Source organism: Aethalodelphis obliquidens, unplaced genomic scaffold (assembly GCF_003676395.1).
Source record: "Aethalodelphis obliquidens isolate GAN/ISIS:26980383/991018 unplaced genomic scaffold, ASM367639v1 scaffold43, whole genome shotgun sequence".
NCBI classification, from domain to species: Eukaryota; Metazoa; Chordata; class Mammalia; order Artiodactyla; family Delphinidae; genus Aethalodelphis; species Aethalodelphis obliquidens.
Window position 1 is genome coordinate 11,354,664 of NW_020837987.1, and position 27,841 is coordinate 11,382,504.

Sequence of the window (27,841 nt, forward strand, 5' to 3'; positions counted from 1 at the left end):
GGACACAAATCAATAAAATTAGAAATGAAAAAGGAGGAATCACAATTGACACCGCAGAAATACAAAGGATTTTAAGAGACTACTACAAACAACTATATGCCAATAAAATGGACAACCATGAAGAAATGGACAAATTCTTGGAAAGGTACAATGTTCCAAGATTGAACCAGGAAGAATTAGAAAATATAAACAGACCTATCACAAGTAATGAAATTGAAACTGTAATTAAAAATCTTCCAACAAACAAAAGTCCAGGACCAGATGGCTTCACAGGTGAATTCTATCAAACATTTAGAGAAGAGCTAACACAGATCCTTTTTAAAATCTTCCAAAAAATGTCAAAGGGAGGAACACTCCCAAATTCATTCTACAAAGCCACCATCACCCTGATATCGAAACCAGAAAAAATATATCAGAAAAAAGAAAATTATAGACCAATATCACTGATGAACATAGATGCAAAAATCCTGAACAAAATACTAGCAAACAGAATCCAACAACATGTTAAAAGGATCATACACCATGATCAAGTGGGATTTATCCCAGGGATGCAAGGATTCTTCAATATATGCAAGTCAATCAATGTGATACACCACATTAACAAATTAAGGAATAAAAACCATATGATCATCTCAATAGATGCAGAAAAATCTTTTGCCAAAATTCAACACCCATTTATGATTAAAAAAAAACTCTCCAGAAAATGGACATAGAGGGAACCAACCTCAACATAATAAAGGCCATATATGACAAACCCACAGCAAACATCATACTCAATGGTGAAAAACTTAAATCATTTCCACTAAGATCAGGAACAAGACAAGGATGTCCACTCTTGCCACTCTTATTCAACATAGTTTTGGAAGCCCTAGCCGTAGCAATCAGAGAAGAAAAAGAAATAAAAGGAATACAAATTGGAAAGAAGAAGTAAAACTGTCACTGTGTGCAGATGACATGATACTATACGTAGAAAATCCTAAAGATGCCACCAGAAAACTACTAGACCTAATCAATGAATTTGGTAAGGTTGCAGGATACAAAATTAATGCACAGACATCTCTGGCATTCCTATACACTAAAAATCAGAAAGAGAAATTAAGGAAACAATCCCATTTACCATCGCACAAAAAGAATAAAATACCTAGGAATTAATCTACCTAAGGAGGTGAAAGACTTGTACTCAGAAAACTATAAAACACTGATGAAAGAAATCAAAGATGACATAAACAGATGGAGAAATATACCATGTTCTTTGATTGGAAGAATCAATATTGTGAAAATGAGTATACTACCCAAAGCAATCTACAGATTCAATGCAATTCCTATCCAACTACCAATGGCATTCTTCACAGAATTAGAAAAAAAATTTTACAATTCGTATGGAAACACAAAAGGCCCTGAATATCCAAAGAATTCCTGAGAAAGAAAAATGGAGCTGGAGGAATAAGGCTCCCTGACTTCAAGCTATACTACAAAGCTACAGTAATCAAGAAGGTATGGTACTGGCACAAAAACAGAAATATAGATCAATGATACAGGATAGAAAGCCCAGAGATAAACCGACGCACATATGGTCACCTAATTTACAACAAAGGAGGCAGGAACATACAGTGGAGAAAATACAGCCTCTTCAATAAGTGGTGCTGGGAAAACTGGACAGCTACATGTAAAAGAATGAAATTAGAACACTACCTAACACCATACACAAAAATAAGCTCCAGATGGATTTTAAAGACCTAAATGTATGACATTTTGAGCTTTGGGATGTATACCCAAGGCTCAGTAACTTCTAGTTTTAAATCAGTGTCAGTGGTCAGGGGCACTTGTTAAGGTCCCTTCCAATGGGGTTTGAGAGATGTTTTCCTCTGATGACGTTTCTAGAATACCCAATCACCAGGCTCCAGTCTATGACCAAGAAGATCCTTTGAACTGGCATCTGGGAAAACTTGTTTAACCTGTCGGTGATAGGCTTTAACATAAAACATGAAAGATTTTCAGTAGCTGGCTATACTAACATGGGATAACAAGGGATGAGCAGAAAGTTTGTGTACTGATGGACATTGGTCTACCATTGACTGTCTCACGTGGAGTGAGTTTATGTTTTCCAAAGGGGGAACTGCAGAACAGTGAGCAAGTCTAGAGGCAAAGAAAACCAGAGTTTCAGCAAGTTTAGAGATTTTAAGTTTGAGGATCCCATTAGTTCCTTCAACCTTGCTTGATGGTGGAGAATGATGGGGACAGTGGTAATTCCAAGAGGTTTCCAAGTCTTTCATTAAGCCTTGTATGATTTTCCCAGTGAAGTGGTTGCCTCGATTACTGAGATTGTGGAAGGTGAACCCCAAGTGGGAAACACATTTTCTAACAGTTTCTTTGCCACTATGAGGGCATCAGCCTTGCCGCAGGGAATGGCTTCAACCCATGGAAAAAACATACGTACAGTAACAAGAACATATTGATGACCCCTCCTAGGTGATAACTGAATGAAATCCAGTTACAGATGTTCAAAGGGTCCAGAGGGAGGAGTTTGTGGCCTCTGGTGGGAAAATTAGTTTTTCCAGGATTACAGATCTGTCAGGTCAAACATTGATGGTTAACTATTTTCAGAGTGTTATCAAAGTTTCTCACCAATGTTTATGTACAATTTGAGTCCTCTTAAATGCACCATGATGGGTGAAGGGTGAAAAATGGGGTTTGCCAGAGAGACAGGAAGAACCAAGTGGCCATCTTGATTTTCCCATAGTCTCGACTGTTTATTGAGTTTACAGACTACCACAAACTTTACAGATTATGCTGCTGCCGCCTTCGTGTGAAAGTCAGCCCGGGCATTTCCCTGATACTCAGGTTCAGTCTCGTAATGTGAACCTCAGTGTGGAGGACAGCAATTTCGGAGGGTAAAAGAACGGCACTAAGAACTTTGTTTACCTGTTTGTTGCTCATGCTTGATTGGGTCCCAGTGGATGTAAGAAAACCCCTTTCGTTTCCATAACATCCCAAATTCATTCATGACCTCAGATGCATACCGGCTATCGGTATAACTATTAACAAATTGTCCTTTCAATAACTGGCATGCTCTGGTAAGGGAACGGAGCTCTGCTTGTTGGACTGATTTAGCCTGTGGGAGATTTCCCCTCTCAACTAGTTCATATTAGTTAAGAACAGCATGACCAGCTGATAATTCCCTTTCTCATTTTTACAACATGATTCATCATCAAAAAAAAATTACATAAGGATTAGTCCAAAGTGTCTCATAAATCAGGGCACAGTGTGATGCAATGGGACATTATTACCTTGCAGTCGTGGGGCTCACCTTCGTCAGGCAGGGGCAGTAATGTAGCAGGATCAAGAATGTCACAAGGTTTCAGATGTGAATGAGGTAGTGAGAGAAGAAGGATCTCGTAGGAGGCTAGTCTGGTAACTGAGAAATGTTGGATCAGTTCAGAATTAAGAAGACTTTGAACAGTGTATGGAGTTTGTAAATAAATGTCATCACCAAAATATGCTGAGCCTTCTACAAAGTTTTCAGCTGCAGCTATGTTACTGAACCAAGTTCATTTGCCTGAGGTGCAGCAAACCAAATGCTGAGAAACCAAGGCTTGCAGCAGAGAAAGTTTATCCATGAGGCACCCAAGCAAGGAGACTGGAGAACAGATCCTAAATCTGCCTCCCCAGAAGTGAAGGGCCTGAGATATTTATGAGATAAAGAAGAAGGGTGGTCTTAGGCATGGGGTAAGGTGATTAGAGGTAGGGAGAATGTGAGTAATCGGTGTTCTGTGCAGATATATCTGGGTTACATGCTTCTTTGTGGGGTGCGTGTTCAAAAAAGGAGGCACTTAGCATGATCTGAGAGTGGAACTTTTGACCCTCTGATGTCAAAAACTCAGATACCTGCATAGGCCCAGTTTTAGGGTCAGTGGTCCCAACCAGTCTTAGCTGGCTTGAACTGGACAAGACCAGACTCCAAGTTCCTGGAAAACAATTTAAGCCCCCATTTCTATAGCAACCCCTACATCAGTAGTGTTATCTATAGGGGTGGTTAAGGAGTCAAAAAATAATTAAAGAGCACTTGGTCGCTGAGGACAGGTTACAAGCAGAGGTATTTTTTTTCTTATTTGTTTGTTTGTTTGTTTTTACAAGCCCTCCCTTAGCTGTTGTTCTGTAAGACAAGCTCAAGAATTTCTGCTAATCACCAGCCTCTGTTAACCCTATGGGACATGGTTTCAGTCTCCCCTATCTTTTGATCATCCCTCAACCTTGAGGACAGAGGGACAGTGACTGCTCTGGCTACTTCCTGCTGATAAGGCGTGTAGGACTAATAAGGGGTTTGAGGAATGAAACTGTTACGCATTTGATCGCAAATACTCACAAATTCCAAGATGAGAACAAGACTTTGGGCTTAAGGATACAAGACAAACATCAAGAACAGAGTTAGGACAAGAAGGACTATAAATCCTAGCAAGCACAAAATAATAATGCCCAGGTAAGCAGTCCCTCCAACATAGACCTTATTCCCAACAGAATCCATGAGAAGATATTTCTAAGAGATTAAATCCAGGTTCTTGTGATGACACTTGTGGGAGCCAAGTTGTCTAATTTTGTCTAAGAAGGTTTTTTACTTCAATGTGGTATTAAAATATACGTAACAGGAGCTATTGGCCACTACATATACTCCTCCTTTTTCTGCTAAAATGTAACGCAAAGCAATCTTATTGTCTAGTACTATTCTGGCTAATAAATCTAGGGCCTTTTGCTGGCAGGTTTTGGCTTGAGCTGTCTTGTTTGCTACTATTCCTAATGTAAGAGAAAGACTTTATAGTTACAAGAGGAGACCTTGCAGTTGGCAGCTCCAAGCAGGTATTGTTTTGATGGTATCCTTGAAGCTCATGAAGTTCGGAAAACTCAAGTTCTCGGTAATACAGAAATGTGTCTGAAAATGCGTCCACAATGACCACCCAGCTCTATTTTGCATGCCTGAACCACAATTACTCTATTTTTACTTTTAAATGCATTCTTTTCCTTCATGGTTAAAGCAGATGTACAAGGTATGTTTGATAGGCCACAAAACAGGGTGGTCATAAGCATGGGGAAAGGAGATTGGAAGAAGGGAAAAAGATGAGGTAATTGGCATCCTGCACAGTTGTATCTGAGTTACATGCTTCTTCATGAGATGCATGTTCAAAAATGGAGGTGGTTAGTACAATCTGAGGGTGGAGTCTTTGGCTCTCTGATGTCAAATTGTCATTCATCAGAGAGCTGCACAGGCCCAGTTTTAGGGTCGGTGGTTCCAACCAGTCTTAGCTGGCTCAAACTGGACAAGAGCAGACTCCAGGTTCCTGGAAAACAACTTAAGCCCCTGCTACTATAGTGACCCATATGTCAGAGGTGTTACCTATAGGGGTGATTAAGGTATCAAAAAAATAAGGCCAACTTGGTCAGTGAAGGCAAGTTAACAAGCAGAGGTTTGTTTGTTTGTTTTAAAATATTTATTTATTTAGGCTGTCCCAGGTCTTATATGCAGCACACGGGATATTCGTTGCAGCACGGAGGATTTTTAGTTGCGGCACGTGGACCTCTTAGTTGCGGCATGCAGACTTCTTAGTTGTGGCATGTGGACTCTTAGTTGTGGCATGCGTGCGGGATCTCGTTCCCCGACCAGGGATCAAACCCGGGCCTCCTGCATTGGGAGAGCGGAGTCTTACCCACTGGACCACAAGGGAAGTCCCTGTTTGTTTTTTTAAACAAGCTGTTTCCTTAGCTGCTGTTCTGTAAGGCAAGTTCAAGAATTTCTGTTAGTCACCAATTTCTGTTAACCCCCTGGGGCACAGTTTTAGTTATAGCCTTATAGCTGGGGTAGGCACAAGCCACTGAATCCACTTGTGAGCTATTAATAGGCAATAGGCCCGCACTTTTTTTTATTATTATTAATAACAGGCCTGTACTTGTTACCATGGTCTGTGCGAGCCTTCCCGGGACTGGCTCATCTCTTTCAAGCACAAATAAGGTGAAAGGGTTTGAATCGTTAGGTAGCCCCAGGGCAGGCGGTGAAAAGACCTGCCCGTGTTTATCTTCCCACCAAAGGGAATCAGGGACTCTTTACTTTAGTTAAGTTTATAGAGTGGGGAAGCCAACAGAGAAAAATGAGGGTCTGCAGTAGCCAGCCAGGCCTAGAAATTCACGATGTTGCCTATTTGTGGGTCAAGGAAATTCTTGGGTTAGCTTAATCTGTTTGGGGGATAATTGTATTCCTTCAGTACTTCAGTTATGACCTAGGTAATGAACAGTGTCTAGAGATAGTTGTTATCTTTCATTAGAGACTTTGTGTCTCTTTTCAGCTAACTGTTGTAGCAAATAAATAGAATCGTTTATGGACGCCTCTTGGAGAACTGAGCACAGCAAGAGTTCATCTACATATGGTAAAAGAGTTGATTTCCTGGGGAACTGGAGGGTGCTTAGATCTTGGTGGAGCACTTGAGAGAAATAAGAAGGGGCCTCTGTGGACCCTTGAGACATGAGTGTCCAAGTATATTGTTGATTGTTCAAAGTAAAGGCAAATAGATATTGGCAAATAGATTAGCGCAGGGATGCTAAAAAAAATAAGCTAAACAAAGGTCTACAGCAGTGAACCACTTTGAGTCTGGTGAAATTAGTGACAAAAGAGCGTGTGTGTTTGGAACAACTGGGAAATGGGGGATAACGATCTTGTAAACAGCTTCCCACCCATCAGGTTTTTTTGTGTTAAACGGGCTTGTACAGGAAATGACTAACCCCTGGTTGATTAGATCTGGATTGTTGGTGTGAGACCTGTATAGATTCAGGCTTTAATGAATATTGAGGCAATTTAGGAAGAGGTTTAACCACATATTTTACAGAATTTTTACAGTTCTGTGCTTTTTGTTCTCCCAGTGTCAGGACTAGAAGTACCCATAGGTTTGGGGGGCACCTCTGTTACACTAGAGGATTTTTGTTGTAATTCTTCCTCATCTATATCAAGGACAGATTATAACAGACATGAAAGATCACGTTCAAGCCATAGCCTGCAAAAGGCCCTAGATTCACTAGCCAGAACAGTACTAGACAATAAGATTTTTTTAGATTATATTTTAGCAGAAAAAAGAGGAGTATGTGTAGTGGCCAATAGGTCCTGTTATGTATATTTTAATACCACATCGAAGTAAAAAACCTTCTTAGACGAAATTAGACAACTTGGCTCCCACAGGTGTCATCACAAGAACATGGATTCAATCCCTCAGGAAGTACCTTCTCATGGATCCCGTAGGGAATAAGGTCTGTATGGGAGGGATTTTGCTTAAACTCGGTATTATTGTTCTGTGCTCGCTAGGATTTGTATTCCGTCTTGTCCTAACTCTGTTCTTGCTGTTTGTCTTGCATCCTTAAGCCCAAAGCCTTGTCCTCATCTTGGGATTTGTGCGTACTTGCAATCAAATGCACACCAGTTTCATTTCTCAAACCCTTGGTGGGCCTGCGCCCGTTATCAGCAGGAAGTAGCCAGCATGGTCTCGGCCCCTCTTTCCTCAAGATTGAGGAATGATCAAAAGATAGGGGAGGGGACTTCCCTGGTGGCGCAGTGGTTAAGACTCCGTGCTCCCAATGCAGGGGGGCCCGGGTTGGATCCCTGGTCAGGGAACTAGATCCCACATGCATGCCACCACTAAGAGTTTGCATGCCACAACTAAGGAGCCCACGAGCCACAACTAAGGAGCCTGCCTGCCGCAACTAAGACCCAGCACAACCAAATAAATACATAAATTGTTTTTAAAAAGATAGGGGAGACTGAAACCATGCTCCACAGGGTTAATAGAGGCTGGCGACTAACAGAAATTCTTGAGCTTGTTTTACAGAACACGAGATAAATGAACTTGCTTAAAACCCTCTGCTTGTAAAATGCCTTCACTAAGTAAGCTGGCTTTAGTTATTTTTTTCTTTTCTTTTTTCCTCTCCTTAATTGGAAGCTTCATGTACCCTAGGTAATGTATCACAAGACTCCTTAACCACCCCTATAGATAACACCTCTGATATAGGGGATGCTATAATAATGGGGGCTTAAGTTGTTTTTTAGGTAACTGGAGTCAGCTCTTGTCCAGTTCAAGCCAGCTAAGACTGGTTGGGACCACCGACCCTAAAACTAGGCCTGCACAGGTGTCTGATGAATGACAATTTGACATCAGAGAGCCAAAGCCTCCACCCTCAGATTATGCTAAGCACCTCTATTTTTGAACACGCATCCCATGAAGAAGCATGTAACCCAGATACGCCTATGCAAAGCACTGATTACCTCATCTCTTCCCTACCTACAACCACCTTCCCCCAAACCTAAGACCTTTTTTATCTCCTAAATATCTCAAGCCCCTCACCTTTGGGTAGGCGGATTTGAGATTCATTCTCCCATCTCCCCATTTGGCTGCCTTGCGAATGAACTGTTGCTCTGCTGCAAACCTTGACGTATCAACGTTTGGCTTGCTGCATGTAGGGCAAACGACACTGGCTTAGTAACAAGACCAGTGGCCTCCCATCCTATTTTCTGTCTTTTTATTAGCCTGCTAATCTCAGGAAATAATCTGTTTACGAATAGGGCAGCAAGAGCAGATTGAGTGACCTCATTTACTGAATGGAATCCAGAATGCCATGAGAAGAGAGCTTCCAAACGGGCTTTAAAATCTGCCACGGATTCCTCTTTCTTTGTTTGCATATTTGAATAATAGACCAATCAATGTAGGCAGGGAACACCCTAGGCTCAGTTGCCACATTGGGAGATTTTTCTGGTCTATCAGAGGATCGTGTTAGAGACCGAGGATCTTAACATGTGTTTTGGGGTTTTTTTTGGCCGCACCTCTGTGGCCTGTGGGATCTTAGTTCCCTGACCAGGGATCTAACCCGCACTCCCTGGATAGGAAGCGTGGAGTCTTGACCACTGGACAGCCAGGGAAGTCCCGAGACTGAGGATCTTGAATATCATCCTCAGGATGATGCCATTCTGCTTCCCACGTCTGTTTTTGGGCTTCACCAGGTCCTACCAACACATACACAAGTTGGTAAAGATCTGGCAACCCAGGATTCTAAACGTTTCAACAAAACCTTTGGGGATTAGAAAATTCTTTAACGATGGCTCCTTGGTCTTTTTTTTTAAATAAAAAAAATATTTATTTATTTTTTTGACCGCATTGGGTCTTAGTTGCAGCACACAGGATCTTCGTTGCGGCATGCGGGATCTTTCGTTGTGGCGTGTGGGCTCTTTGTTGCAGCATGTGGGCTCCAGAGTTCGTGGAGGCTGTAGTTGCCACACATGGGCTCTCCAGCTGTGGCTCGCGGGCTTAGTTGCCCCACGGCAGATGGGATCTTAGTCCCCCATCAGGGATTGAACCCATGTCCCCTGTATTGGAAGGCGGATTCTTAAGCACTGGACCACCAGGGAAGTCCCTTGGTTTAGTCTTTGACCAAGGAGTGAAAGCTGTCTGAGGAGGATCACCTGCAACCTCGGACCTTTTTATTTTAAAAGGTAACTATTTAATAGTCTCCAGAGTAGAAAGGCTGTCCAGACAGGGAATGAGTAAACTGTGAACGCTCAGGCAAAGAAGGATAGAGGGGAGCAGAGTCCTGTCAGTCCTGTCATCTGTTGTCTTAGGTACTCTGTTGTCTTTCACTTTTCATCAGCCTTCGGTAACAAGTCCTTTAATGAAGCTCTTTTGGAATCTTGAAGCCTTTGGGAAGTTCACTTAAACCAATTGAAATAGGCATCCCATTCTCTTCATTGAATTCATGAACCCTTACTTTCAAGTGCCGTTCTTAAGTGAAGGGTCTTGTCTAACTGGAACCTTCCCTCGTTGTAACTCTAGGTTGTTTTCAGTCAGATTTGCCTATTTTTATAGATATCTATAGCTTCCGGGACCATAGTTTTCAGACATAAAATAAGCAGGTGTGCTGGAAGGTGGGGCGTTTAACTCGTTAGAACTTAAGGATCCCATTAGCTAAGCCTTTGGGTTTCTCAGAGCCGAATCGACACCTAAAAGGGATGTGCCCCTGGATTGGGGTTGTATTGCATCTTACAGTGTAGCTTATTGCATGGACATTTTCTTGAGATTGGTAGGTGACCTACTGTCCATCTAACCCATTCCTTGACCAACTTATCCTAACACGATGTCTTTGGGTTTGGTGGTGAGCACTCTAACAGGTCTTAAGTGCTCAATCCACACCCACCAATTTTTGCGGCTTTTTGACCTCTGAGGTCCCAGTCAGCAGCAACTCTCACTGATACAAAACAAGACAAACAAACACATGCCCTTTCATATATTGGCAATAGCCCAGAGATGTTACCGCATCCTGGCCAAGGAAAGGTCCTGGGCATACCATGGGCAACTCCCAACATGGAACTGGGGACTGGGGAAAGGATTGAACCAGCAGACCCCAAGGAATGGGAACTGCAGGCATCTTCCAGACAAATGGGAAACTCTAGCCGTCACCAGCAGTTCCCAACATGGAACTAGTGATTCCAGACAAATGGGAAACTAACTGGAAAGCCAAGTGGATCAGGAGCTTGACGCAAACAGAACAGAACTCAGAACCGAGAGAAGCTCACCCGAGGCCCTCGGAAATGCTGAGAAAGACAGTGAGCTCAAAGGATTCACGGGGTACTACACCTGTGTTTCTTGCTGTCCCCAAAGCCGTCGGAAGTCTCCTTTGGTCCCGCTGCTGCCACCAAACCTGTTAAATAACGAGAATTCAACTGAGTAAATTTAAAGATCAAATTGGCTTTATTCAATGATTCATGAATCGGGCTGTGTCCCATCTAGCAACAGAAAGGAGCTCCACTGAGCTGTAGAAAAGAAAAGGTTGTTAAAGGCAGAAAGAGGGTGGTAAAAAGGACCTTCTTAGCGAGAATTCATTGTTTGAATTCATCCTCCGAAGGGGATGGAAGGGCTTATCGGATGAATTACCTCACTAGTGCTGACCAGGCGATTCTAGGTTGAATGGTTAAAGGTTACATTCTGGTGGGGTTGAAACTACAATTAGGTCTGTTATTAAATCTCGTTTTGCTGACCTAGGGGTTAGCACAACTGACTCCATTTGGGACCTGTTGTCAGGGTTGATGAAATATTTCTAGAAATGGATAGTGGTGACAGTTGCACAATATTGTGACTATACCTAATGTCGCTGAATTATATATACGCTTTAAAAGGGTTAAAATTGTAAAATTTATGTTACGTATATTTTACCACGATCATTTATTATTAAATAATAATAATTTAATCATATAATAATAACTCTAATTTTAATTATTATTATTAAATAATATCCATAATACATAATAATTATAGTTTATTATTATTAAATGATAAATACTAAGAACAAGTGAAAAAAAATATAGAATTTGCAAAAGAGGAACGAGGAGGAAGGTCACGTAAAGCCGCCGTAAGGGCTTTGGCTTCTACGCTGCCCAAGCAGATAACCTGTAGGTCAGGTTCTTCAGACAAACTGTGCACTGACAAAACCCTCTAGCGACTGATCGCTATTATCAGTTCTGGCCCCCAGCAGCATCTAGGTTGAGTTCAGTGACCCAAACGGTGGTCATCTGTGGGCACCCTGTGCCCAGCTCTGTGGGCTGAGGGGAGACTGGACGTACACCTGCTCTGCAGGGATTCAGGACAGACATTAAGCCCAATTGTGGCCCAATTAGATAGGAGCGGTGCTAGGACCGATGGGCGAGGCTACTGGTTAAAATAAAACCCCCAATGGGCGTGGCTAGAGTGAGGGGCGGGGCGGAATTCTTGACTAGCAGTGTGGGCGGGGCTAAGGCGGAGTAGTCAAGACAGGCTTGAAATAGCTGCTCCCAAAGAAAGCCTCGTTGGCCCTAGGTTGGATGACTTGTTAGCTGGGGCTGTGATGGAGTCGGATTGGGATGGGCTGAGAGTGCGGGGAGGGTTACCGCCACGTGCCTGCTGCTGTGGGCGACTTGGGGGGCGAGCTACACAGTCTATGTTTACCTGCTGCCCAGGCACGCCGGGGCAAGCCCTGGCTCCGGGCGCACAGAGCCTGGGCAGGTGAGGAAGGAGGGCTCCGAGCCAGGCAGGTAGGGGTGGGGACAGCAAGAACGAGGACAGATGACAGGTGAGGGTCCCTAATCAGGGCAGAGGCCAGGGACTCCTGGAAGAAAGACAGGTGAAGGCTGGAGCAACTAGGGCAAGGAAGGCATGGAATGCATGAAGTTCTCGAACCAGGAGGGGTTGGGCTTCAGTGAAGGAGGGTCCCAGAAAAGGTGCAAAAAGGGACAAGAGGGACAGTGGAGGGGATGATAGGGGGCTGGATCTGGGGGTGCTTCCCTCCTGCCCTCTTTCTAGTGGTGACAGGAGCCACCAACGCCATCAGCAAGGCTTATGCACATGAGGTGAGCCAGGGCTTGGCGTGTGTGGTGGGAGAGCTTCTCCTGTCTGTTTGTCTGTTGTCAGCTAACCCTATTAGACTGAGAATTGTGTGCTTTATCTGGTTCCCTCAGATGTCCTCTCCTCCAGGAAGCCTTCCCTCTGCTCCCCAGGGTGGGGGTGGGTGTTTACACTGGGCTTCTACAGACCCTTGATGTTCTCCCATCATTGCCCTGATTTATTCATTCAAAACATATTTATATACCCCCTCCACGTGCCAGGCATCTTCTAGGTGCCAGGGGTACAGCAGTGAACAAAATAGATTAAAAAAAATCAAAAGACCTTGCCATCATGAAGCTTATGTTGAAGTGAGGGCAGACCAGCGTAAATAAGATAAACAAATGAAACGTATAGTGTATCAAATGGTTGTAAGAGTTAAGGAGAAAAATAAATGAGGAAAGGAGAACAGGGAGCCCTGGGGATGTGCACGTTCCAATTTTTATATAGGATAATTAGAAGTGTCACTGAGAAGGCAGCACTGAGCAAAGAACAGAAGGAGGTGAGGGAGGGAGTCTTGTGAATAACTGGGAGAAGGAATTTCCAGGGAGAAGAAACTGCCAGTGCAAAGGCCCTGAGGTAGGAAGCATTGCTTGTTGGAGAAGCAGGAAAGGGGCCACTGCGATTGTATCAGAATGAAAGGGAGAGGGGAACAGTAGGAGACGAGGGCAAAGATGCAATTTCAGGGCAGATCACGGGGAATCTGGTAGGTTATGGTGGAGACTTTAACATTTACTGAGTGACATGGGTTCTGAAGAGGGATGCGATACTATAGGAGGGTGAGGATGGAAGCAGGGAGATCAGCTAAAAAGCTCTTGCAAAGTCCAAGCAAGAGATCTTGATGACTTACACCAGGATGACAGCATAGAGGCATAAGAAGTACTTGGATTTTGGATTGATTTTGAAGGTAGTGCTGACGAGATTTATTAAAAAGATTGGATGTGGAGTACGACTCCAAACTTCTGACCCTGTAACCGGAAACCTTGCTAAACTCAGCTCTTCATCCTTGTAGTCTTTCTGTGGATTTCTTGGGATTTTCTATGTAGACAGTCATGTCATCTGCGTAAGAGGCAATTTTATTTCTGACTTTCCAATCTGTATACCTTTTATTTCTTTTCTTGGTTTTTCTTCTTTACTCTGTTTATAGAGTACATTACATCAATTGATTTTTCAAATGTTGAACCAACCCTGCATTCCTGCAATAAGCCCCGCTTGGTGATTATTGATTATCCTTTTCCTATATTGCTGGATTTGATTTACTAATATTTTGTTGAGAATTTTTGTGTCTAAGTTTATGAGAGATATTAGTTTATAGTTTTCTTTTCTTGTAATATCTTTGTTTGGTTTTTGGTATTAGGGTAATGCTGGCCTCCTAAAATAAATTACTATAAAATTTTTGACCAGAATACGTCAAAAAAGGCAGCTGCTGTTACTGAGATGGAGTTGAACTGAGGGGAGGACCAAGTTTGGGGGAAACAGGAAGGAGTCTCGTTTTGGACATTCCAAGTTTGAGATACCAATTAGGTATCCAAGTTGAGAAGTTCCAGAAGTTGGAAATGCCATTCTGGAGTTCAGAGGGGAGGTTGGGGTGGAGATATAAGTGGAAGCATCATCAACATAAGGATCCCATTTAAAGTCATGAGACTAGATGAGGCGCCTGTGGTAGTGGGTGTTGATGGAGAAGGGGAGCACAGTCTGAATCACCCCAGAGTGCTCCCTGGAGCACCCAAAGTTGAGAGGTACAGAAGATGAGAAGGCACAAGAACTGAGAATGGGGGGGAAACCAGGGTTGGAAGAGAGGTCTTGGAAGCCACGGAAAAGAATGTTTCCAGGAGGAGGGGGTGCTGAATGTGTCAGTTGCTATTGGGAGGTGCTGAGAATACAGCACTGGGTTTACCATCATGGAAGTTATCGGTGACCAGAGTGGTTTGGGTGGCGTGGCGGGGGTGGGAGACCGATTGGATTGGGTACCAGAGGGTATGGTAAGAGAGCCAGGATAAACAATCCTCTCTTAGAATGCTGAGTCAACTGCGGTGGTGTGATGAGAAATGGGCCAATGCCTGAACAGAGAAAATGAGAGAGATTCTGGTAGGATTTCCTGCTGATGGGAATCATCCAGAAGAGGGAGGGGTTTTGATGAAGGGGGAAGATGGGGGAAAGCTGGAGTGATGGCCTTGAGTGGACAAGGAGGGAGGGGAGGCTAGTGCATGAATAGAAAGGCAACCCTGGTGGAAAGGGAGAGAACTTGCGTCTGGATGCAAGTCAGCCGGTAGTGACGGCCACTCTGAGTCATTGCCATCTGGGGACCGGTCTGTCCCAGCACTGCCCTGTGAGCCCCAAGAGGGCAGGGCTGTGTCTGTGCTGGTCAGCCCCACCTAGCACAAGGCCAGGCACGAGCAGATTCTGGACAAATGTTTGTTGAATGAATAAATGCCCTTCACAGCATCAACCTCTCAGACGCTGGAGCTGTTGAGATGTTTGTGCCCAGCCCCCCTCCAAAGCTGGTGGATGCTCAGTCCCACGTAACATGTCACCCTCAGACAGGCAGGTTGAGAGGGTCAGATACGCAGCCAAACTCCACAGATATTGGCTGACTTTGTTCAAGCAGAAGGGAATTCAAGGCAAAAGGAACAGCATGTGCAAAGGCCCAGAGGCAGGAAAATTCAGGTGGCGATCTTGGGACTAGATGAACTATGTGCTGTGCCTGGATTCCCACAGAGGGCCACCGGCAGGAGAGACAGCTGAAGACTCAGGCCGGAGCCAGGCCACTTGAGGCCACGGTGAGGAGTGTAGTTTTATCTCAGAGACACTGGGGAGTCAAGGCAGGTTCTGAGTAGGGGAAGGCAGGAACAGGTTTGTATTTCAGAGAGAACCCTCTGGCTGCTGAGTGAGACTGGGTCTATCTTGGGCATGCTGTGTCCCCAGCACCGCCCAGCAAAGAGCAAGGGCTCAACAGACACATTTTGAATAAATGCATGAAGGAAGGAAGGTATAAAAATTATTGGATTCTTATGTCACTGAGAATAAAAGCCAGAGTCTTGACTGGGGCATTCGAGGCTCCATGATCTGGGCTCCTGTACAACCGGCCACTTCATTCGGTGCACACTGGACTGTATGGCATCCTCGAAGCTGCCAGCCGTTGTGCAAGGGCCTTTGCACTTGGTGTTCTGTCTGGAATAGACTTTCCCCAGAATGCATGCTCCAGGAGGGCAGACTTTCGTATTTCTCTTTTGTTCACTTCTGCATCCACAGTGCCGATAACACTGTAGCACCCTGTCAGCAAGCAGTAAATATTTGTGGCTTTCGTGAATAAATAAATGAATGCATCCCCTGCAGCTCGCCGGGAGAGGTCTGAACATCGTCCTCATCAGTCGAGACCTGAGCAAGTTGGAGCACGAGGCAAAGGCGATAGGTGAGGAGGGGAAGAGGGGAGCGGGTTAAGTTCTGGGTCAAGGGCTGGGGCTAGACGGGGGCGTGGCTGGGGGCGTGGCTGGGGCGTGATCCCGGACGAGGTCTGTAGGTGGCCGAGGCGCTTGCGGGGAGCTAGCTAGCTATGCATCTGGGGCCATCATATAGGGGCTGGGGCTGAACAGGGACGGGGGCAGAGGTCGGACCAGATTCCAGCTAAGGGCCTGGCTCCCACTGCCCTTCCCAGAGAGGCTTCATGGCAAAAGCACACGAGTCATCCAGGTGGATTTCACCGGAGGCTTGGAGATCTACAAGGCCATTGCGGCAGGACTGAAGGACCTGGAGATCGGAGTACTGAGTACGTCCCTGTGCCTGTTGGGAGGAGCGCTGCCCTCAACTGCCCCCGTGCTCACCCTAACCCGGAACTCTCTGTGGTCGCCCTCCCTTTTGTCCCTACCCCGTCTCCCTGGGACCGTTGGAGTGAAACAAACAATTTGTCCCCTCTCACTCAGTAAACAGTGTGGGCAAGCAATACGCACCTGGCTTGAGGAAACTGATCGACTGTGAGGACTTCGCCAAGTGAGTGAAACCGAGTACTAGTCCGCGGGTGCCTCTGCCTCACACGGCTCCCTCTGTTGGAAAACCCGGCGCAGCACACTAGCTTTGTTCATTGTTTTGAGAGCTACAAATCTACGATGTCTAGGACGTGAAGGAGGTCTCTCCTTCCGTGGGGCGCCCTTCTGCGGTGCCCAACGGGGACAACTGTTCAAGTTGAGTCTGCTAACTTTAAGGGGAAATGAGCCACGTGGGAAAGTCAGTGCCTCAGTTTCATATCTATAAAATGGGAATCCATATTTTTGCTGACCTCACAGGGCTGATATGACAATGGGATAAAATGATGCACCTAAGCCTAAGTTGTGTGCTCCATGAACGTGGGCCATTATTATTAGACATAGACAAAATAGATCAGGACGGCTTTTAGATTTTACATATTATTATTTCAAAAGTAATGCATAGGGCTTCCCTGGTGGCGCAGTGGTTAAGAGTCCGCCTGCCGATGCAGGGGACACGGGTTCGTGCCCCGGTCCGGGAAGATCCCACATGCCGTGGATCAGCTGGGCCCGTGAGCCATGACCGCTGAGCCTGCGCATCCGGAGCCTGTGCTCCGCAACGGGAGAGGCCACAACAGTGAGAGGCCCCCGTGCCGCAAAAAAAAAAAGTAATGCATAGGCTCATTTTAGAAAGTGTAAAGAGAGGCAGTCTGTGTATTCTGCCTCTGGTGTTAGAGGAAGTTGTGGTTTAAGAATAACCCTGCAAATGAGAACGATTAGGAGTGCTGCATAAAATATTTTTAAAATAACTGTTTGGGGGCTTCCCTGGTGGCGCAGTGGTTGAGAGTCCGCCTGCCGATGCAGGGGACACGGGTTCGTGCCCCGGTCCGGGAAGATCCCACATGCCGCGGAGCGGCTGGGCCCGTGAGCCATGGCCGCTGAGCCTGCGCGTCCGGAGCCTGTGCTCCGCAACGGGAGAGGCCACAACAGTGAGAGGCCCCCGTGCCGCAAAAAAAAAAAAAAAAAAAAAAGTAAAAATAACTGTTTGAAGACATCAAACTACTAAGGCAATGAGGAATTGTCGCACCAAGATTTGAGAGAAGAAAGAATCCAAGAGGGGGGAATCTGACATTTGAAGCAACATTTCCCTTCAAAGTGGATGAGCGTTTAAGAGGCAAAGCAGAGCTTTCAACATAGTGTGCGAGCTGCAACAAATAATGTAGTGCAAAGCTTTGGAAAATATCCCAGGCTTTAGGCTGGGATCCTGAAAACTATAATCCAGGAGTTAGGGTAAAGTAGGTTTCATAGGAACTGAAGCCAGGTTTTAAATGATCTCGATTCCCGTCGGGATTAAGTTGATCTTATATTTTAGCGCCCCCTAGTGTAGCTGCCGGGGAGAAGCAAAACCAAACCAAACCATTTTTAGAGAAAAACGATGTAGTCCAGGGACTCGAATTAGCAAAACGATTTTTTAAATATTAAATATCCATCACTCAACAAAATACAACCAGGAATATTAGAAGAAAAATCGTGATTGAAAGCAAGAGAAATAATAGATAATGTAATGAGGTCCGCATGTAACCAAGATAATGGAAATAGCATAGATTTTTTTTTTAAAGAATTGTAACATAAAACTTGCCATTTTAACCATTTTAAAGTGTGCAACTCAGTGGCATTAAATACATTCACAGTGTTGTAAAGCTGTCACCACTATCTGTTTCCAGAACTTTTTCATCATCCCAAACAGAAACTCTGGTCCTGTTAAGCAGTATCCCGACATTCTTCCCTATTCCCCACCGCTGGTAGCATCTATCTCTCCTTTCTGTCTCTGTGAGCTTGCTAATTCTAGATACCTCATACAAGTGAAATCATAGAATAGTTTTCCTTTTGTGTCTGGCTTATAGCGTAATGTTTTCAATTTCATCCATGTTGTTAGCAAGTATCAGAACGTCATTCTTTTTATTTTCTTTATTTTGAAGTTATGGCAAATATACATAACTTAAATTTGGTTATTTTTAACTATATTGAAGTGTACAGTTCAGGGGTATTATGTACATTCAGATTGTTGTGAAACACCACCACCAGCCACCTCCAGGATTTTTTCAACTCTTTACCTATTAAACAGTAACGCCCAACCCCCCATTCCTTCCTACCCACAGGTCCTGGAAACCACCATTCTACTTTCCGTCTCTATGAATTTGGCTATTCCAGGTGCCTCATGTAAGTGGAATCATACAATACGTGTCCTTTTGTGCCTGGTTTATTTCATTTAGCATAATATTTTCAGGGTTCATCCATGTTGTAGCATGTGTCCCAATTTTCTTCCTTTTTAAGGCTGAATAATATTCCATCATATGTGTATACCACATTTTGTTTACCTCTTCATCTGTTGATAGACACTTGGGTTGTTTCCACCTTTTGGCTGCTGTGAATAATACTGCTATGAACTGTTGGTGTACAAATATCTGTTTGGGTACCTGCTTTTAATTCTTTTGGGCATATACCCAGAAGTGGAAATGATGATGCAAGATTGGTCTGGCTAATCTCAGGGTCCCTTGAGATTCCATATCAATTTTGGGCTGGGTTTTTCTATTTCTGCAAAAATGCTGTTAGGATTTTGATAGTGATTGCACTGACTCTATAGATCACTTTGGGTAGTACTGACATCTTAGCAATATTAAGTCTTCCAACCCATGTATATGGGATGTCTTTCCAATTTGTATCTCTTCTCTAGTATCTTTCAGTAATGTTTTATAGTTTTCAGTGTATGTCTTTCTTCCTTGGTTAAGTTAATTCCTAAGTGTATTTATTCTTTTATTCTTTTTGATGCTATTGCAAATGGAATTGTTTTCATAACTTCACTTTTGGGTTGTTCATTGTTCATGTAGAGAAATGCAACTGAGTTTTTGTATCCCACTTCTTTGTGAGTTTGCTTATTAGTTTTCACTTCTTTTGTGGAATCTTTAAGATTTTCTACATGTAAGATAATATCATCTGCAAACAGAGATAATTTTACTTCTTCCTTTTCAGTTTGAATACCTTTGACTTCTTTTCTTGCTTAGTTGCTCTGGCTAGAACTTCCAGTACTGTGTTGAATAGAAATGGCAAAAGCAAGAAGTGCTTTCAGTATTTCACCATTGAGTGTGATGTTAGCTGTGGGCTTTTTATATTATTATATGTATTATTTTATGTGCATTATTCATATCTTTATTATGTTGAGATAGTTTCCTTCCATTCCTAGTTTATTGAATGTTTTAATCATGAAAGGTGTTGAATTTTGTCAAATACTTTTCTGCATCAATTGTGGTGATCATGTGATTTTTTTCTTTATTCTGTTAATGTGTTGTGTTACGTTAGTCAAGTTTTGTATATCAAACCATCCTTGCATTCTAGGAACAAATCCCACTTGGTCATGGTGTATAATCCTTTCAATATGCTGTTGAATTCAATTTGCTAGCATTTTGTTGAGGATTTTTGTGTCAATGTTCATGAGGGATACTGGTCTGTAGATTTCCCTTCTTGTAGTGTCTTTCACTTTGGTATCAGGGCCATGCTGGCTTCATAGAATAAGTTAAGAAGTGTTCTCTCCTCTTCAATGTTTTGGAAGAGTTTGAGAAGAATTGGCATTAGTTCTTCTTTAAATGTTTGGTAGAATTCATCAGCAAAGTCATCTGTCCAGGAATTTTCTTCCTTGGGAAATTTTTGATTATTAGTCCAATCTCCTTACTAGTTATGGGTCTATTCAGATTTTCTATTTCTTCCTGATTGAGTCATAGTAGGTTTTGTGTTGCTAGGAACTTATCTATTTCATCTAGATTATCCAATTTATAGGTGTACAGTTGTTCATAGTACTCTCTCATAATCCTTTTTATTTCTGTGAAATCAGTAGTAATGTCCCACTTTCATTTCTGATTTTAGTAATTTCAGTATTTTTTTTCTTAGCCAATCTAGGTAAATGTAAATTTGGTATGTTGTGTTTTAATTTCTATTTTCATTTGTCTCAAAATATTTTTAAGTTTCCTTTGTGATTTCTTCTTTGACCCATTGGTGTTTGAGTTGTAGAAGCTCTTTATATATTATGGTTATTAATCCCTTATCAAATGAATGATTTGTAAATTTTCTGCCAATTTGCAAGTTGCCTTTTCACTCTGTTGATAGTATCTCTTTTTTGTGTGTGTGGTACGCGAGCCTCTCACTGCTGTGGCCTCTCCCGTTGTGGAGCACAGGCTCCGGACGCGCAGGCTCAGCGGCCATGGCTCACGGGCCCAGCTGCTCTGCGGCATGTGGGATCTTCCCGGACCGGGGCACGAACCCGTGTCCCCTGCATCGGCAGGCGGGCCCTCAACCACTGCGCCACCAGGGAAGCCCGATAGTATCTTTTAATGTGCAAAAGGTTTTAATTTTGATGAAGTACAGTTTATCTATTTTTCTTTTGCTGCTTGTGCTTTTAGTATCATCCGAGAAATCATTGCCGAATCCAATGTCATAAAGCTTTTCCTCTGTTTTCTTTCAAGAGTTTTGTCATTTTAGCTCTTACGTTTAGGACTTTGATCCATTTAGAGTTTTTTGTATATGGTGTTTTGCTTCACGTACTTTGGGGCTCTGTTGTTAGGTCTGTATATCTTTATAATTGTTATATCTTCTTGCTGCGTTGAACTTTTTTTTTTAGCCTTTTTTAATAAAATAAATTTGTTTATTTTATTTATTTATTTCTGGCTGCATTGGGTTTTCATTGCTGCGCGCAGGCTTTCTCTGGTTGCCGTGAGCAGGGGCTACTCTTCGTTGCAGTGTGTGGGCTTCTCACTGCGGTGGCTTCTCTTGTTGCAGAGCACGGGGTCTAGGCGCACAGGCTTCAGCAGTTGTGGCTCACGGGCTCTAGAGCGCAGGCTCAGTAGTTGTGGCACACGGGCTAGTTGCTCCACGGGATCTTACCAGACCAGGGCTCCAATCCATATCCCCTGCATTGGCAGGTGGATTCTTCACCACTGCACCACCAGGGAAGCCCTGCCCTGAACTTTTAAGAACTAAACCTCATTCTTATTAGGGTACTGCAGATTAAAACCAGAGTGAACTACAACTACACAGCCACTAAAATGGTTAACGCTAAAAATATTGTCAGTGCCAAGTGTTGTTGGGGATGTGGAACAACTGGAATTCTTCCTTTTTTTTTTTTTGGAATTTAAATATTTTTAAATTTAATTTTTATTTTATACTGGGGTGTAGTTGATTTACAATATTGTGTTAGTTTCAGGTGTACAGCAAAGTGGTTCAGCTATACATATACATATATTCATTCTTTTTCAGAGTATTTTCCCATTTAGGTTATTACAGAATATTTAGTAGAGTTCCCTGTGCTATACAGTAGGACCCTGTTGTTTATCTATTTTATATGTAGTAATGTGTATATGTTAATCCCAGCCTCCTAATTTATCCTTCCCCCCTTCCTTTCCCTTTTGGTAACCATAAGCTTGTTTTCAAAGTCTGCAAATCTGTTTCCGGTTCATAAATAAGTTCATTTGTATCATCTTTTTAGATTCCACATATAAGTGATATCATATGATATTTGTTTTTCTCTGTCTGACTTATTTCACTTAGTATGATAATCTCTAGGTCCATCCATGTTGCTGCAAATGGCATTATTTCATTCTTTTTTATGGTTGAGTGGTATTCCACTGTATACATGTACCACATCTTCTTTATCCATTCCTCTGTCAATGGACATTTAGGTTGTTTCCATGTCTTGGCTATCGTGAAGAGTGCTGCTATGAACATTGGGGTGCGTGTATCTTTTCGAATTGTGGTTTTCTCTGGATATATGCCCAGGAGTGGGTTGATTAGAGAAATAAAGCATGCTGCCTTCATACGATGCAAAATTATAGCAGTGAACATGAATGAACTTCTGCTACACATAACACGGAAGAATCTTATAGTGTTTAGCAGACAAAGCCAGAGATAAAAGGATACATACTCAATGATTCCACTTAAATGAAGTTCAGAACTGAACAAAACTCTTCTAGAGTGTGTTAGAGGTCAAGACAGTGATTAACTGGGGAAGAGGCAAGCGTAATGACTGCAGGAGATGAAGAATCTGGGAAACTGTCAATACTTTCTTTATGTGGGTAGAGGCTAAAGATTTGTGTTCATTTTTCACACTAAAGATTTATGCACTTTGGTATGTGTATGGTATACATTTATAAAAATCTTTACTGATCAAAAAATCCAAAGAGAGAAGTTTATGAAATGAAAGTGAAAATTTCCCTTCTCCCTCCAATCCTAGCCCCCCAAAGTGACCCCCGATTTAAAATGTGGTAGTTTTATTTCTCTGTGCATAGAGAAGTATGTACCTGGATCTTTTATCCAGATGGCGGCAGCCTATTGTTCTGCACTTTACCTTTCACAGGTAGGCATGTATCTTGGGGATTATTCTAATCAGAATAATTAGCTGACCCATTCTTTTTACCTGGTGCGCAGTGATCCATCCATTGGCTACCCTGTGTTTATTTAGTCATCTCAGTATCGATGGGCATTCAGGGTGTTTCCTAGTATATGTGACTACAAATTGTGTTGCGATGAATATCTTTGGACATATGCAGTTCCCACATGTGTGAGTATCTTAGAAAGGAATAAATTTCCAGAGCGGAGTTGATGTGTCAAAGTTTATGTGCATTTTAAATTCTAGTAGAAGCTACGTTTTAAAAATGTGTTCCAGGGGCTCCCCTGGTGGCGCAGTGGTTGAGAGTCTGCCTGGCGATGCAGGGGACGCGGGTTCGTGCCCCCGTCTGGGAGGATCCCACATGCCGCGGAGCGGCTGGGCCCGTGAGCCATGGCCGCTGAGCCTGCGCGTCCGGAGCGTGTGCTCCGCAACGGGAGAGGCCACGACAGTGAGAGGCCCGCGTACCACAAAAAAAAATGTGTTCCATATTAAAAGAAAAGTAAACTAGAAAATATCAGAGTTGTGGCAGGGCTGGTGAAGGGAAGAACTGATTGGTTCCATTTTCTTCCCCCAGAAATTCTTGGATGTTATAAACTGCAACATGATGTCTGTGGTCCAGATGAGTCGGGGCTGGGAGGGACTGGGTCCAAGGTCAGCGAGCTCTGACCACTCTCGGTGGTCCCCAGCGTCCCCCGGAACTGGGCCTGGCATAGAGGAAGTGCTAGAGGAATACTCCCTGAGGGAAGGTAGGGGGATAGGAGTGAACTTGAGGAGGGGCAGAAGTCTGGGTAGGTGAAAGCAGTGAAAAGGGAAAGACAGGGTCCTCTCCATTCCTCCTGCAGATGACTAGGATCGTCCTGCCCCAAATGGTCACCAGGTAAGGCGCAGTCTCTTTGTCTTTCACTCGGGATCTTCCCTCATCCAACCTCCGGGCTTTTTCCATTCCCCAGCTGTCCCACCCACATTTCCAGTTCTTCCCTGTCTCTCTGATCTTTCTCAAATTAGGACAGCGACTAAGGGGTGGAGGAGGGGAAATCACTGGGACCCTCTGTTCCCTGGCAATGACTACCTTCCAAATGATGCTTCCTCCTCCAGGGGCAAAGGTATCCTCATCAACATATCTTCAGTAACCGACAGCCACCAAGGTACCCAGACCCACAGATCAGGCCAGGGCTGGCTGCCATGCTGGCATTCCTGCAGTAGCCCTTAATTCCGGCACTGAAGGTTATGGTGGGAAAGGCTTGCCTGCATGTGTGTGATGTGCCACCTGAGTCTGAGGCTAATAATAGTTCAGACAGACATCTGGGGCACAGTCCAGTGGACAAGCCAGGTTTTTCGTTCGTTTTTTAAGAGAAACAGAGGCTAGGGGTCAAGAGAACCCATGAGGTGGGAGAAAGGGAATTCAGAGACTGGCCCGGCTGGAACGGAGAGTGAGTGTATGGGAACAGAGGGAGGGCTTAGAGCAAGGAAGCTTTCAGGCGTTACGGTGAGAACTTGGGCCGTGAGGGAGGGGCCCCTCCTGGCGGTAGAGTGTTCTAGGATCAGGGACGGCGCTGGGGCAAGGGCGGGCTGGAGGAGTTTGCACGGGGAAAGCTCTTGGCCCTGGGACGCTCCCTCCCTCTCCTTCTCCGCAGGCTTTTGTGCGAAGTTTCTCCGTGGCAGTGGGCGCAGAGTACCACTCCGAGGGGGTCACTGTGCAGGTGCCTGACTCCGCGGGGACTTAGCTCAAAAGGGACAGCAGTGGCAGCTGAGAAGGGGAGGGCTCTGAGGGGGGAGGAGCTTAGAGACAGCTGAAGGTCTTAGGAGCAGGGGCGGGGTGGGGATGGGGTCGGGGGGTGCGTCTGAGAGAGGACCGAGACTCAGACTCGGAAGAGCTTCAGTGGATGTAAATCAACTATACTTCAATAAAATAGAACGGAAGGAGGGAAGGGAGGAAGGAAGGAAGGAAGGAAGGAAGGACCTTAAAAAAAAAAGAATAAGATGAGCTACCTTGGAGCCACGATCGGAAGCGGTGGGTTCTCGAGGGGGCGTGGCCTCGAAGGCGTGGCCGGGGCGTGTCTGGGGCGTGGTCGGCAAGAGAAGTGGGACTCAGGGATTCTCGGAGGGGGCCTGGGAGCTTAGGCTTAGGGGGAGGGGAGTTCTTTTTCTTGACCCCCTTCCTGCCTGCAAACAGTAAGCCCCTTTTTGGTTGAAACAAATCCCTTGAAAAGCGGGCTGCTCGTGGTAAGTCCCGAGGACTTCGCTTGGCAGGCGTTGGACACACTTGGCCTCACCTCCCAAACCCCTGAGTGCCTCCGCCACGCTGTGCAGGTGCTTTCCTGGGGCAATCCTAGGCAGAGAGCTGGATGCGACAGTCCCTGGCCCGGGTCCACTAGCCCTCAGAAAGGGGGAGACGTCCAGAGAAGGGGCGGGCCCCCACCCCGGGCTGGGGAGCCAGGAGAGGAGATGGGGGACTCAAGAATGGGGGGACGTCTTGATCCTTGGTACCTCTCCTTCCCAGGGTTTCCTGCTGACCATCTTCCTGCCCAGTTGGTTTTTTCTCAGTCGCTGGGGATTAAAGCTTTTATCTCTGTTGGTGAGCTGGAATAGGGCACGGTTTCTTCGTCACAGAACTTGACTGAAGGCCTTGAAGAGGCGTGGCCACATGTCCGTCGTTCCCCACCCCCACCCCCGCCCCCTCCAGAATCCTAGGCCAGGGCTGTAGTTAGCAAAGACTTCCCACACATCGAGACAGATGGACAAGCAGACCAATGGAACGTAGTTGGACCCCCGAACACCCAGAAATTTACTAACAACTGCAGCATCTCAAATCTCTGGCAGAAAGATGGAGTTTTTAATATGTGGCGCTGAGACTACATAGACATTTGGAGAAAAACAAGCAAACAGATATATACATACATAGATACGTACATATATAGACTGTAGCGATGATGGCTGCACGACTTTGTGAAATACTAAAACCCACTAAATTGTACACATTAAAAGTTAATTTTATGGTATGTGAATTAAATCTTAATTTAAAAATCTCAATAAAAATATTTTAAAAATAGAGACTCCCTGTGTGTGTGTGTGTCTGTGTGTCTGTGTGTCTGTGTGTATACATATATGTATAAAATTGGATCCAGTCCTCACACCATGTACCGGCATAAACTGCAGATGAATCAGAAATCCCTAAATCCCTGTGTAAAAATAGAAACACAACAACTAGAAGAATCCACGAATGAATTTCTTTCCATCTTGGGAGTGGAAGAATCTTTCTTATTAATACTGAAAATTAAAAGCAGCAAAAAAAGCCAAAACCAAAACCAAACAAAAAAACACTAACAAACATTGAACTGTAGTTAATGATATGCAGGCTGAATTATTTAGGAAAAGTGCACTGATGTCAGCAACTTACTTTGAAATGCATTTAAAAGTTAGACAGAGTGAGTAGAAATATGGTTAGACAAGTATGGTAAAATGTTAGTAGAATCTAAGCGGTAAACACATGTACACCTCTTTCAACTTTCCTGTATATTTGAAGTTTTTCATAATAAAATGCTGGGAGAGGGACTTCCCTGGTGGTCCAGCGGTAAAGAATCCGCCTTCCGATACAGGGGACGCCGGTTCGATCCCTGGTCGGGGAACTAGGATCCCACATACCGTGGGGCAATTGAGCCCGCGTGCTGCAAACTACTAGCCCTGGAGCCTGCGCCCAGCAACTAGAGAGAAGCCCGCACGCCACAACGAAGAGCCCCTCGTGCTGCAACGGAAATATCCCGCATACCTCAGCGGAGATCCTACATGCCACAACTAGGACCCGACACAGGCAAAAAATTAAAATATAAAAATAATAAAATAAAAATGTCTTTTAAAAATGCTGGGGAAAATCCAGGAGCAATAAAATAAAATTTATAAATAAAACGTCTTAAGCAGATTTAGAAATTACTTAAGAAAAGATGATACGCTTCTTATTATCACATTTCCGGAGAAGGACGGCTCGAGCCCTGGAGAATAAACGGACTTTTTTGCGGAGAAACGCGGATGCAGACCATCGAAGAGACATCATTAAGCGGCCTTGATTTTGAGCTTTGGCGCGGGTGGTTGTGGGTAGCGCGCCCAAGAAGGAGGATGAACGAGGAGCGTCCCCGCGCGCCGAAGGGGCGATGCTGGTCGCCGCGACCCTGGCAGGAGCTGCAAGCCCTGTGCTAGGAGCTGAACGTGGACGAGGGGAGCGCAGCCTAAGCCCTGGAAGACTTCACAACTGTCCAGGGCAACTACAGCCTAGAGGGAGAAGTAAGTTATACACTGGTTGGCTTGTTCATTAAATCTTGCCTGCCTCAAAAGCATTATTCCCACGGTTGGAAAGGGTATCATGGAAAGAAATTGTGTTTCACTTACCAGAATACTACCTTCAGCTAAATTAAGTTTAATACAGTTTTTTAGTAAAATGAAGAAGTGGATGGACCTGTCTAGAATTTTGTGAACGTATGGAAAGGCTAGAAAGAAATTTTGAGGGGTCTGCTGTAATTTTCAAAAACGTTGAGCCAGTTTTTTTTTATATATTTATTTTATTTATTTATTTATTTATTTAGGCTGCGTTGGGTCTTCGTTGCTGCGCGGGGGCCTTCTCTAGTTGCAGCGAGCAGGAGCTACTCTTCCTTGTGGTGCTCAGGCTTCTCATTGCGGTGGCTTCTCTTGCTGCGGAGCACGGACTCTAGGTGCGCGGGCTTCAGTGGTTGTGGCACTCGGGCTCAGTAGTTGTGGCTCGCGGGCTCTAGAGAGCAGGCTCAGTAGTGTGGCACACAGGTTTAGTTGCTCCACGGCACGTGGGATCTTCCCGGACCAGGGCTTGAACCCGTGTCCCCTGCATTGGCAGGCAGATTCTTAACCACTGTGCCACCAGGGAAGCCCTCTTTAACCCTCTTTAATCTGCATCCATTCCTCATCTTTTCCTTGTGCTGTGTGACATTAACATTTTTGAAGCAGAAATATTTTGAAGTTGAAAAACACAATAAGTTTTATGGAAGAGAGATTGATTAGAG

The 27,841-nt window shown here is 44.3% G+C and overlaps 1 protein-coding gene across 5 annotated transcripts in view; it reads left to right on the top strand.

The window, feature by feature from the left end:
• The first annotated feature begins 12,129 nt into the window (after positions 1–12,129).
• Positions 12,130–27,841, top strand: part of LOC113606012 (very-long-chain 3-oxoacyl-CoA reductase-like) — a 32,186-nt gene continuing 16,474 nt past the window's right edge. The window contains exons 1-6 of one of the 5 annotated variants that reach the window (XM_027079846.1): positions 12,130–12,394; positions 15,762–15,837; positions 16,081–16,191; positions 16,346–16,412; positions 23,660–23,694; positions 25,318–26,428. In XM_027079846.1, the coding sequence (XP_026935647.1) occupies positions 12,299–12,394; positions 15,762–15,837; positions 16,081–16,191; positions 16,346–16,412; positions 23,660–23,663 (354 nt within the window). In that variant the 5' untranslated portion in view covers positions 12,130–12,298 and the 3' untranslated portion in view covers positions 23,664–23,694; positions 25,318–26,428. Of the gene's footprint in view, positions 12,395–13,551; positions 14,514–15,761; positions 15,838–16,080; positions 16,192–16,345; positions 16,413–23,659; positions 26,429–27,841 lie in introns of those variants that run through there. The other 4 variants (XM_027079845.1, XM_027079842.1, XM_027079843.1 and 1 more) reach the window with 4 other exon arrangements.